The sequence below is a fragment of the Carettochelys insculpta genome, chromosome 16, assembly GCF_033958435.1.
Source record: "Carettochelys insculpta isolate YL-2023 chromosome 16, ASM3395843v1, whole genome shotgun sequence".
Classification (NCBI taxonomy): Eukaryota; Metazoa; Chordata; order Testudines; family Carettochelyidae; genus Carettochelys; species Carettochelys insculpta.
The window spans coordinates 2,492,317-2,505,120 of NC_134152.1; the positions used below are offsets into that span (position 1 = coordinate 2,492,317).

At 57.6% G+C, this 12,804-nt stretch overlaps 1 protein-coding gene across 1 annotated transcript in view; it reads right to left on the minus strand.

Moving 5' to 3' along the window:
• CAPN15 (calpain 15) overlaps window positions 1–12,804 on the minus strand; it is a 66,041-nt gene that overhangs the window by 13,053 nt on the left and 40,184 nt on the right. The window contains exon 3 of the mRNA XM_075010495.1: window positions 184–1,666. Coding sequence (XP_074866596.1) covers window positions 184–1,666 — 1,483 coding nt within the window. The remainder of the gene's footprint in view (window positions 1–183; window positions 1,667–12,804) is intronic.

The following is a 12,804-nucleotide window of genomic DNA, read 5'->3' on the forward strand; positions in this document are numbered from 1 at the left end:
CAGGATGACTGACTGGGGCTCTCTGCGGACTCCGGCGGCCAGCCCTGCAGCGGGTCGCTTTGGAAAAAGAGTCTCTCTGCAACATGAGGCTGACGGGCTGGTCAGCTCTGACCCCCACACAGGCGACAGGGGTGCCCGGAGGAGCACAGGCAGGTTGCACCCGGGTGCCCGGCGAGCACTCACCTCCCGGCAGAAGCTCACAATGTTTTCCCACAGGGCCGTGGCCTCCCCCTCGTCCGTCTGGCGCCGCTTCTCGGCGTCCATGCTCTCCCGCCTCTTGAGCGGCTTGGCCCCCTTGCGCTGGCTCACGTACTGCTGGGGGGTGTGGCAGGCCGCACAGTGCTTGGCTTTCAGTTCGTTGAGCAGGGTGCACGCGGGGCAGGCCCACTGGGTGGGGCTGTCCTGGGCAAAGGGGGGCTGGGCGGGGAAGAAGCGGGCCCCTTTGCGGGCCAAGGGGGCCTTGCTGGCACAGGAGGCGCAGCCCCCTTTGTCGGAGCCGCAGTCGGCGCACTTGGGGGCCGGCTCGCCCTGCGCCCCGTGCTCCTGGAAGCCGTGCAGCTTGGAGCAGCCGCAGGCCTGGCACTTCTGCGCCACGGTGGGGTTCTTCAGGGTGCACTTGGCGCAGGCCCAGGTGGTGAAGTCGGGGCTGGAGGGGCTGCAGGGGGTGAAGCGCACCGAGTCCCCCGCCAGGTCGATGGCGTCACTGCCCCGCAGGGCGCCGCAGGCCTCGCACTGGCTCGCCCCTGCCGAGTTGAGCAGGGCGCAGGCGCCGCAGTGCCAGTGGGACGGGCTGACCTCCATCTCCTCCTCCAGCACACTCAGCCGCTTGGTGGACAGCAGCTCCTGGAAGCGGCTGGGCGGGGGCACCCGGGCCTGGCCCTGCGGAGACCCCTTCTGCCCGGGCGAGGGCTGCGAGGCCTCAGGCACCAGCGGCTGCAGCTGGGGGGGCACCTCCCTGCGGCTCCTAGGCACAGGGTTGTTCTGAAGGCCGGGGGAAAAGGAGCTGAAGGTTGGCATCTTCGGCACGTCCTGCTCCGTGCTCCCCACCCCCTGGCTGGCAACAGCATCACCGTCCGAGGCTTCAATGGCACCTCCGGGCTGGGGGGCCGCCGGGGCCACCTGGAAGCCAGCTGGGGCAATGACTTCGGGGACCACCAGCGCCTCCGGGGGGATCTTGGGCAGAGAGAGCTTGCGTGGCCCCCCGCAGGCGGAGCAGGAGTTGGCCACGGGGGTGTTGTGCAGGGTGCAGCGCTGGCAGGCCCAGCCATCCTCCGGCCTCGCCTCCTCGGGACTCTTCCCCCCGGGCCCTTCGCAGCTGCTCTCCAGCTTGCGGGCCTCCTCGGCAATGGCCCCCTTGGGCTCCACCAGCACCGCCGGCTTGGGCAGGGCGCCATTGATGACGGGCAGCGGGGAGCTGCCCGGCCCCGGCTCCGGCGTGAAGCCGCACACCTCGCAGGCCTCTTTGCCCAGGAAGTTCCTGAAGGTGCAGCGGGCGCAGGGCCATTTCTGCTCCTCCACGCTGAGCCGCAGGATGTGGTTGAGGTCGGGCTTCTGGCGGGGGGCCTCGCAGATGGAGCACTGCCGCTGGCCCACCGGGTTCAGGAAGGTGCAGCGGGTGCAGGGCCACTCCCGCACGGCCGCCATAGAACCAGGAGAGTGGGTGTGACTGCAAGAGAGGAGAGAAGAGCCTGTTACCGACCGCCGGGGCAGGCGCCACATCCCATGCAACGGCGCCTCAAAGCGGCTGCCCTCAGGCGCGCTCCGGCTCGCTCGGCACTGGCCAGGGAGAGCCAGAAAGGCACTCGCAGGCGGGACCTGGCGCGCCGCACTCGGCCTCCCGCGGTCCGGCGTCTCTCTGGCACCACCGAACCGTGCGGGGAGCAACACGAGGCAACGATCTGCGGCTGCGCGGTCTTGTCCCCCCACCGGCCCCCACCCTGTGCCAAGCTTTCAGCAAGTGATCCCCCGACTCCCCGGCCCCCCAGCCGCTCACGCGGAGATTTCTCGTATCAGCAGAACCGCCACCTGCAGACAACGCAGCACAGGCTCCGTCTCCCTCTGACCTCTGCCGCCCAGAGCGGGGCTTCAGCTAGAGCCGCAGCAGAACACGCAGGCCCATCTCTGCCTGCACAGGCTGGGAAGGGTGTTAATACCACCCCTCCAAGCAGCTTTTCTTAAGCCCCTTGCTGCGCCTTACCCTTGATTAGTTTAAACAGCACCTGTGTCCAGTCACCTCCCAGACGCGGAGGTGAACATTACTCAGTGATGAGACAGGGCATGGGGAACACAAGACCCCGAGTAAGACGTATATGCAGGGAGAAGACAGATGCTAGTTTTAAAAACAAAACAAAACCGGTTTTAAAAGAAACAAAAAAGTTCTTGCCAGGGTAATTAACAACAGCCCAGCTTATTGCAATGTGACCACGGTTACAAAGCGGGCGGGTATTTCACCCTTCAGGGTGGGCATTGGCTTTGTTCCCACCTCGCAGCTGGGGCACTAGCTCATTTCACTGACGCTCCCAGACTCTGCTAGCAGCAGGCACAAACTGCTGCCAGGGAAGGTTTAAATCCTGAGGGAGCGGAAAACAAGCGCCGCCCACGTTCCATTGGAGAAGAGAACAGCGGCGGAAAGGAGCCACAGGAGACTGTCAGCCCTTCCGGAGCAGAAGCGTTTGGGAAAAGGCTGAGCCCCTGCCAAGCTGGCTCTGCCTCAGCCGGCCGCGCGGCAGCGAAGCTTTCTGACTGGCGGACGAGCAGCGCTTTTTGCCGGGTCGACACGCAGTCTCTCCTAGCAGGGAGGCGGGTCAGCTACATCCCCCAGCAGAGTAACACTGTCCCTTCCAGCTGGTAGCACACACCATGGGCCAGGAGGTACATGTGCCCAGCTGGGGCACCTTGTGCCCTTTGCCCCAGGGCAGGAGCGAAGATTGGCCTGAACCTCCTGTGCGAGGGATTCAAAAGGTTAGAAAAATTATAAATCCAAATGGGGAAGACCCGTGAAAAGGCAGAGGAAAATGCAACTGTGCGTCAAGCGGACGGGACCCTGGACAGAGGGCAGGGGCTGCAGACCTGCCTGCTGGACGGGCAGGAAGAGACAGTACCGGGAGACGCTCAGGAAGGAGTGGGCAAGAGCGGCCTGAGAAAGACACAGCAGCAGCAAACAAGCTCTGGGTCAGGGAACCACTGCAGAGACCAGGCGGCCAAGCAGGGTATGGGTGAGGCCTGACCTGAGCTGGGGACCCCTGCCAAGTTAGAGGAGCCCTTAGGAACAAGGGGAGAACCGTGTGATCTGCCATGTGAAGAGTGCTGGCCGTGCTCCCCCCACCCCACCCAGAAGTGCCCCTGCAGACAGGGTGAAGGAGGTTCGATACGGTCCCCACCACCTCAGTGCCAGCCCAGAGCACGTGCACCCACTGGGACAGAATTATTCCCCCTACAGCTGCTCGAGGGTTGCCAGAGTCAGGGCCTCACACTACAGAAAATTCCTCCAAAGATCTAACGCCCTTAAACCCATCATCTCCCTTCCCTCTAGCGGAAAAATCAATTGTTCCTGTTAACAAGGTGCAAACTCGGAATTCTCTAAACACGCACTGTCCAGCCGAATCCTCCCGCTTGGCAACGCACGAGAAGCACTCGGCTTCTCTCCCGAAGCTATTGGCCTGATTTCTCTCAAGCCACAAATCACTTCTCCTCTCTCCCTGTGCAGCCCTTCTGCACACACTGGTGTTCCCGACCTCAGACACCAGCTGTGGTGCGGGGGGGGTGGGCCTCAATGTGGGGCTGAGTCACAAACCCTCGGGCCGGTAGGCCCAACCGAGTGTCTCTTCTCTTGATGCCTCATCACCGTACAAGCAGGGATGCAGAGCTCAGGTAACCAGCCAAGCTGCCTGGCAGAGCAGTCTCTGCGCCCAAGAATGGCAAGAGAAGTTACTCACCTGTAGTAACGATGGTTCTTCGAGATGTGTCCCCGTGGGTGCTCCACAATAGGTGTCGGGCTCGCCCGGCGCCGCAGATCAGAATTCTTCTAGCAGTTTCTATTGGATCGCGCAAGCGCCGATGCGCGCCGCTCCCTTGCGCGCCCCCGGCCACGTGAGCGATCCGGTCCCCACCAGGTCCTTGACCATCTGCCTTGGATGCTCCTGAAAAACACCAGACAGAGATCCGAAGCGGGGAGGATGGGCGGGTGGTGGAGCACCCACGGGGACACATCTCGAAGAACCACCGTTACTACAGTGAGTAACTTCTCTTTCTTCTTCAAGTGTCCCCGTGGGTGCTCCACAATAGGTGACTACCCAGCAGTAACCCAAGTAAGGAGGTGGGTAATCGGGTTATGTGCAGCTTACCCCGGAGAGGACTGCTGTCGACAGACGGGTATCCTCTTCGAATACCCGATGCAGGGCATAATGCTTGGCGAAGGTGTCATAGGATGACCAGGTCGCCGCTCTACAGATGTCTTTTAACGCGATGCCCTTGAAGAAGGCTGTTGACACCACCACCGCCCTGGTGGAGTGAGCCCTGGGCGGGGCCAGCAAAGGGGTCTTTCGAAGCTCGTAGCACATTTTTATACAGGACACAATGTGCTTTCAAATTCTCTGTGGAGAGAGGCCTTCCCCTTTTGACCTGGGAGCGAGAGAGACTAGAAGCCTGTCCGTTTTCCGGAAGGACTTAGTTCTGTCTATGTAAAAGGCCAACGCCCTTCTCACGTCTAGGAGATGTAGGCGTGCCTCTTTGCTGGAGCTGTGAGGCATCGGGTAAAACAAGGGTAAGACTATTGGTTCGTTAAGATGGAACTCCGAAGAAACTTTTGGAACGAAGGCTGGGTGTAACTGTAAGGTTACCGCCTCCTTTGAGAATACTGTGCAGGGCGGCGTTGCCATCACTGCTGCGAGATCACCCACCCTGCGGTCTGACGTAATCGCAAGGAGGAAGGTTGTTTTCATCATAAGGAGTTGGAGGGGTACCGTGGCTAATGGTTCGAAGGGTGGTCCCGATAGCGTGCTGAGCACCAAGTCCAAACTCCACGACGGCGGAAGCAGTTTTCGAGGGGGGTACAGGTTTACCAGCCCCTTCAAGAACCTTGTGACGATAGGGGGAGCGAATACAATGGGCCCTTCCTCCGTATGCCGAAAAGCTTATATAGCAGCGAGGTGGACCTTCAGCGAGGATAGAGAAAGCCCGTCTCGTTTGAGGTCCAATAGGTATTCTAGTATTACAGTTATAGGAGCGTCAAGGGGAGCCAACTGTTTGGTGGAACACCAGGCTGTAAATCGAGTCCATTTCTGCTCACAAGTCCTCCTGGTGGAGGTCCTTCGGCTACACTCCAGGACTTGTTATACTCCCTCTGTACACGTGCTCTCTAAGGCGCTGAGCCATAGATTAACTATGCTTGCAGACGCAGTCCCTGACGGTGCGGGTGCACTATGGACCCCTGAGCCTGCGTGAGTAAGTCCGGCGCCACCGGTAGAGGAAGCGGTGGGCGGTCCAACATGCGTAGAAGCAAGGGAAACCATTGTTGCTGGTCCCAAGTCGGGACTATGAGTATCATGCGAGCTCTCCCCCTTCTGGCTTTCTGCAGAACCTTGTGGATAAGCGTTGTGGGGGGAAACGCGTAGAGTAGAGGGCCCTTCCATGAAATCATGAACGCGTCCCCCAGGGACCCCCGCCCTATTCCTGCTCTGGAGCAGTACTGGGGACACTTCTTGTTGTACTGGGTGGCAAACAAATCGACTTGGGGAAACCCCCATGTACGAAATACGCGCCGTAGCAGGTCGGAGCGGATCTGCCATTCGTGCGTCAGTACGAAGCGCCTGCTCAGCTGATCTGCCTTCACGTTGTGGGCGCCCGGCAAGTACGAGGCTTTCAATGTTATGTTGTTGGCGATGCAGCAGTTCCACAATCGGTCTGCTTCCACACATAACGCACGGGATCGTGCCCCTCCTTGTTGATTGATGTAGAACATAGTGAAGGTATTGTCGGTATTGATCCCGACTACTTTGCCGTGCAGGTATTCTCAAAAATGTCTGCACGCGTTGAACGCTGCTCTGAGCTCCAGTATGTTTATATGTAGTGTCTGTTCCGCAGGGGACCATAGCCCTTGCGTCACCTTGCTGCCAATGTGCGCTCCCCATCCTATGTGGGAGGCGTCGGTAGTAAGAAAAATAGAAATTTGTGGTTGGTGGAAAGGCACCCCCACTAGCAGATTCTTGGGATTTTCCCATCACGCTCGGGATCTGCGCACCTCCGTCGTGGGCAACACTACCCTGTGGACAGTGTGGGATGCCGGTTTGTAAACACTCGCCAGCCAATGCTGCAGGCTTCGCATGTGTAACCTGGCATTCTGTACCACAAACGTTGCTGCCGCCATGTGCCCCAACAGTTGCAGACACATTAGGACCAGCACCGTGGGGCTGTACGTCATGACTTCCACCAGGGAGTTGATGACGCGGAAGCGGGCGTCGGGCAGGTATACTCTTGCTGTGATAGAGTTTATGCGTGCCCCTATGAACTCTATAACTTGCGTGGGTTCAGTCTTTGACTTTGCGAGGTTGATAACTAGGCCCAGCGAAGTAAACGTGTTCGCGGTGACGCGCATCTTGCGTAGGACCTCTGCCTTTGAGGCCCCTTTCAGTAGGCAGTCATCCAGATATGGAAAAATAAACACTCCCTGTCTGTGCAGGTAGGCTGACACCACTGCCAGGGTTTTGGTAAAGACTCTGGGTGCCGAGGATAGGCCAAACGGAAGAACCCTGTACTGGAAATGTTCCCTGCCGACCATGAAGCGGAGGAAGCGTCTGTGTGCTGGGTGGATTGTTATATGAAAGTAAGCGTCTTGTAAGTTGAGGGCTGCAAACCAGTCTCCATCATCCAGTGCCGTAAGTATGGAGGCAACTGTGATCATCTGGAAGCGCTGCTTGCGCAAGTAACGGTTGAGGCCCCGAAGATCCAAAATCGGCCTCCAGCCTCCTGTTTTCTTCTCTGCTAGGAAGTAGCGTGAATAAAAACCTTTCCCTTGGAATTGTTCCGGCACTCTTTCCACCGCCCCTGTAAACGTGAGGTGATGCACCTCCTGCTTCAGCCTCGCCTCGTGGGCAGCGTCCCTGAGATGAGGCCGGGTGGGAGGTTTCGTTGGTGGAAGTGACTGGAAGGGGATCGTGTAACCCGTGGCTATAATTTCTAGCACCCATTTGTCTGTGGTGATCTTTTGCCATTGGGAGTGGAACGGTTTGAGGCGATGATGGAACATGAGATGAGAGTGGCATTGAGCGATGGTATTGATAGTGCAGCCCCCAACATACCTGTCAAACTTGCTGTCTCTGGGCCTGTCCCGAGGGTGTACGGCTTTGTTGAGAACGTCGCCTGGGAGTCCTGTATTGCTGCTGCTGTTGATGGCGCCCTTGGTCGTAGCCTCACTGATATTGAGTGCACTGTGCTTGGTAAGTATAGCGTCTTTGCTGAGGATAAAAATTTCTTTTTCTTGTATGGGGGAGTATAAATACCCAAGGTCCTAAATGTGGCCCTCGAGTCTTTGCTGGAGTGGAGGACCGAGTCAGTTGAGTCCGCAAACAGCTTTTGCTTATCAAAGGGAAGATCCACGATCTTCGCCTGTAGGTCTCTGGGGATACCAGACGTCTGGAGCCAGGATTCCCTACGCATTACCACTGCTGCGGCTGTTGAACGTGCCACTGTGTCCGCCACATCCAGGGCAATCTGGACTCCTGTCCGCGACTCCGCATAGCCCTCTTGGACAATCGCCTTTAACACTGGCTTCTTGTCCTCTGGGAGTGAATCCAGAGTAATTGTCAAAGTTATGGTTTGATAGATGTGTCGCGTAATTTGCCACTCTCAATAATAGGGTAGAGGAGGAATAGACCTTCCTGCCAAACAGCTCTAGCTTCTTAGCATCTTTATCCGACCCCCCCGATTTGTACCGAGACGTCTTCGACCTCTGCTGGGACGATTCGACCACCAAAGAATTGCGTTGCGGGTGACTAAAGAGGAACTCCATGCCCTTGGCTGGGACGAAGTACTTCTTATCCGCTCTCTTGTTCGTAGGCAGAATAGAGGCCGGAGTCCACCATATGTTAGTTGCTGACTCCATAATGGCTTTGTCCAGCGGGATAGCGATTTTAGATGAAGCCGGGGGTCTCAAATTTTTCAGGAGTTTATGGTGCTTCTCCTGCACCTCTGCTATTTGAATGTCCTGTGTGAAAGCTATTCGAACAGCTCCTGGAATTGTTTAAGGTCATCCGGAGGGGAGACATCCCCGGGGGCCATGGCCTCATCTGGGGAGAATGAGGAACCACCGCTGGGGTAAACCTCCCCCAAATCCTCTGGCTCCCGAGTTCGGTGATATACCTGCTCCCTGGAGGACTGTGAAGGGAAGTCTCGGGATTCTGGACCTAGTTCCCCCTGGGACAACTGTGTTCCCGTCCCAGAGCGAGAGTGTACACGGGAGTATTCATGAGTAGTAGGAGAGGACCTGCCCCTGGATCTAGACCTGCGGCGTCTGCGTTCAGCATGATGAGGACGACCATAGCAGCATGGGCAAGGGCCCGGTGATGGAGACCTGGACCACGATCGGGGAGTGTACCCATGATGTCTGGGAGAGCGGGACCTCCGCGACGACATAGATAGTGGTGAAGCTGGTTTGTGATAATACTCAAGGGGATCCATGCCCAAAAATGGTGAAGGTGGCTCGAGCCACGGCGAAATTGGTTGGAGGAATGGAGAGGGAGGCCCGAGATAAGCCGGTGGAGTTACAGCCCAGCGGTGCGGCGTGTGTATCTCGGGGGGCGGGGGTGGGCCGGGTGTAAGGGCAGCACGGCCCTGCCTGGAGATGGACTAAGGTGCCGAGTTTTTGCTTTTGCCTTGTCCCTCCCCTGTGGGGTGGGCACCGCCCCCTCCCGTACCAGGGATCTCGGCCCCGTTGTTGGCGCCGCGCTCGGCACAGTCAGCAGCGGTGCCGCGCGGGTAGCTTCCTCCGGCGCCGATAGGCTCCGTGCCGGGTGCCCCTGCGTCGTCGGCGCCGCGGAAGCCGGTGCCGCATGCGTCAGTGCTGGCGCTCGCGGCGCCTTCCATGCCGGCTGTTGTGTAACCGGAGGCTCGGCCTCTGCCACGTGCGCTGCTGCGCTGCCGCTTTCATGAGCTCGCGGCTGGGGGCTCTGCGTTCCGCTCATCCTGCCCGCTGGGCCCGCCGGCAATGATCGAGCCGGGGAGAGTTTCCTCCTCTTCTGCACAGAGGGGGTCAAAGAGGCTGCCTCCCTTTTATGTGACCCAGAGGGCCCTTCTGTGTGAGGCTTCTCCGGCGGTTCCGGCTGGAGAGCCTTATCAAACAAGAGCATTTTGAGCCTCATCGCTCTGTCTTTCCTGGCCCTGGCTGTAAGCTCAGCACAGTGGGAACACTTCTGGGTAACGTGCGACTCTCCCAGGCAGCGAATGCATTCACTATGCCCATCGGAGGCCGGCATAGCCTCGTGGCATGACTCACACTTCTTAAACCCCGAAGAAGCCATTGCCGCGAGTCTTTACTGTGAATAGGGTACTTAGCCACTGATCAGCGCTTTCTAACCCAAAATAACATTCACGGCCTTCAGGGCAGCGGATGGCTTAACAGCCTTCTTGCCCGCCCCTCTCTCCTTCGTTCCTCTTCTCTCTGCTGTCTAATATTCTTTTTTTTTTTTTTTTTTTTTTAAAAATAGTGACAAAAATGAACTACACGTAAAAAACAACTCTCTTATCCGTCTCTGGCTTTAGCCGGAGCGGATTCCGTCTGCAGCTGATGGCGGTTGAGAAGGAAGGAACTGGCAGGGACCGGATCGCGCACGTGGCCGGGGGTGCGCGGGGGAGCGGCGCACGCCTGTGCATGCGCAATCCAGGAGAAACTGCTGGAAGAATGCCGATCTGCAGCACCGGACGAGCCCGACACCTATTGTGGAGCACCCACGGGGACCACAAGAAGAAGAAACTAGGTTCTCGGTGGGGAGTCAAGTGCAGGCCAGGCTCTGGCCAGCCACCGAGAGCCAGGAATTCACATTGCCTGTAACCTCCTCGCGGAGCGTTAACCCTCCTGCCTTCCAGGGCCTCACCCACTGCTAGCACGTGGCAAAGCCCGCGAGCGTGGCGAGTGTTTTACACCCTGCCGGCCACGAGCACAGCCCCTGACGAGAAAACACGGTTTTCTAAGCAAGCCAGGTTGCACACGGGGACCCTCATCACACCCCAGAAAATCACAGCAGGCAGGAAAAGTCAGCCCCCTGCCCCGACGGCGTGGGCTGCTGGCCACCCTCCCCTGGCAGACCAGGCCCTGGAAGACCAGGCCCGCCCACCTTGGGAAGAGCTACCCACAGGTGAGGGAGCTCTTCCTTTTCCTGCCCACGCGGCTCCCCTCCTCACCGGTGCCCTCCGCTGCCGGGGGGACTTGCCGTGCAGCCAGTCTACAGCTGTTCATAGTGGAGCTGGGCAGGGGGAGCCCATCTCCCGCGGGGAGCCGGTGGCGTGGATCAGCAGCCAGCAGTGCCCTCCCGCTGCTCCAGGCAGGCCCACTGTGATGTCACAAGGGTTGCTCACACCTGGGGGACTCGCCCAGCTGCAGCCAGGGGAGCTCCCCTAGCACAGGCTGCATTTCCAGCTGCCCTTGGCTTCACCCCACCACTGCGCTGGGCTTGGGGATCTGCCGGGGGGTGGGGGGGGGGAGGCAGCAGGCTTTCTAGCGGGAGCTAAGTGGGCAAGGTCCTACTGAGAACGTCTTCAACTCAGCATCGCCCCCAGAGCCACCCGCACGCCCCAGAAAGCGCTCCGGGCCTCGAAGCTCCCACTTCCCCTGAAGCAGCTTGTGCAAGGGACTCACAGCATAAATCCGCCTGGCGCTGCAGAAACACACACAGATTTCTTCACAAGGCAACGGGCACCAAAGCCCATGCCTGGAGACCACACTTCTGGGGTTCGGTTCCTCGCTCTGCTACTGACTCCCCTGCCCGACCCCGGGCAAGTCACCGCACTTGCACATGCCTTGGTTTCCCCATACAAAACAGGGATAGTAATTTACCTGCCCCTCAGGTGCAGAAACACAGACCCACTGAGGCACCACGTGAAAAGCCCTTGGAGCCAGAGTGCCTTGCACTTGCCTCACTCCTCCTCATCCCCGCGACTGTAGCTGTTTGTAACCCCTGGGCTGCCAGCTTTAACTCAAGCCTGCCCCGGTCTTCAGCAGCCAGAGCCAAAAGCTGTGCTGCGGCAAGTCTGAGCAAGAAAAACACGCCCATTTTGTGAAAGCACACGGTCTCCGTGCACGTGGCTGCAGCGTGAACCGCTGCAGACTCAGGCTACTCCTCGGGTCCCTTCGGCCAGCAGAAGAGGGGAGACAAAGGTCCGCCCTCTTGTTGTTGAAATGAAAGAGGACTCCACTGGGAGTCCCTCCAGCGTTCTGCGTGGCCTCTCGTGTTCCAGCCCCTCACAGAGCCGGGACTCTCTCATTTCCCCCATAAAACCATCAAAGCAGGCTCTGAATTTCGAAGGTCTGCCTGACGAGAAAAACTGGGATGTGCATCGTTAACCTTTAATTGGTCTTAATATCTCGGGACACTGAAGCAATTATCTTCCAGGAGGAAACCGGTTTGGCTCGCAGTGAACTGTACACTTACAGACCCGTTGAGACACTGTAATCTTCAAAGGTTCATTCACAGTAAAAAGGCTCCACCTGGGGGGGGGGGAGGGGGGCAAATGGTACAATCCTGAGGGGAATACAAGGAAGGAAGACAGGCCAGGAATAATTTCGAGGGGGTGTGCAACATCAGCAGTCCTTCCTCGGCCTTAGGCTCTGGAGCCTTTCATGTTACAATATTTTTAAAAAATTCACATAGACCAATAATATTCCATTGAGACAATGCACAAACCAAGCCTTGCTCCTGGGGTCTGAAAGGGGCTTCTGCAGCCAGAGCCACGGACTAACAGCTTTTCACTGGGGCTGAGCTAACATGGTTGCGCACGTTCACTTTCGGACTCCGCACGCTTGATTTCTCAACCTCAGTGCTGCATTAACACTAGGTTTTTTGCATGTAATTTCCCTAAAGCTTTGTGTGGATGGTGCAGGAGGGGGACAAGGAGAAAGCACCATTAAGACTGGTTCGCGTTCAAAGGTTGCACCCAGTTAACTCAGCTTGGCCGAAACAGAAACCCTAATAAAATAATTTGTTAGGCAATGAGCTTTTGTGGGACAGACCCACTTCTTCAGATCAGCTCATCACCTAATAAATTATTTTGTTAGTCTTTAAAGTGCTACTCAACAGCTTTTTTGTTTTGATAGAATACAGGCCATCTCTCGGTCACTGTTCATCTTGGTCACAAACTGATGTGGTCAAATTGTGCACGGCAGGGGGCTGAATTTTCTTTAATGGGTTCAACAGCCCCTTATCTACAGAGTTTTCATAAGTCAGGTACTAACCCAGCAAGCCATTTAGGAGTCTGCCCACCAGCAGATTACAGCCACCACTTCCAATTCTTATCTGGGGCTTTTCATCCAGAGATCTCCAAGCACCTTACAAAGGGAGCAATATCATCACCTCTACCCATCAGGTGGGGAAACTGAGGCTCAAGGAAGTGAAGTGACTTGCTGAAGGTCACCCCTGCAGAGCCAGGATTCAGATCTCATTCAATTGCACTAGTTTCTACACCAATTTAGTTCAATCAGCGCAACTTTGGGGCACAGACAAGGCCTAAATCTCTCTCAGGAGGCCCTAGCTCTGCAAAAGCACTGGAGGGGGGACTCTTAAGCACACATTTCTGGCCACTTCAAAATCAACCAGAAGC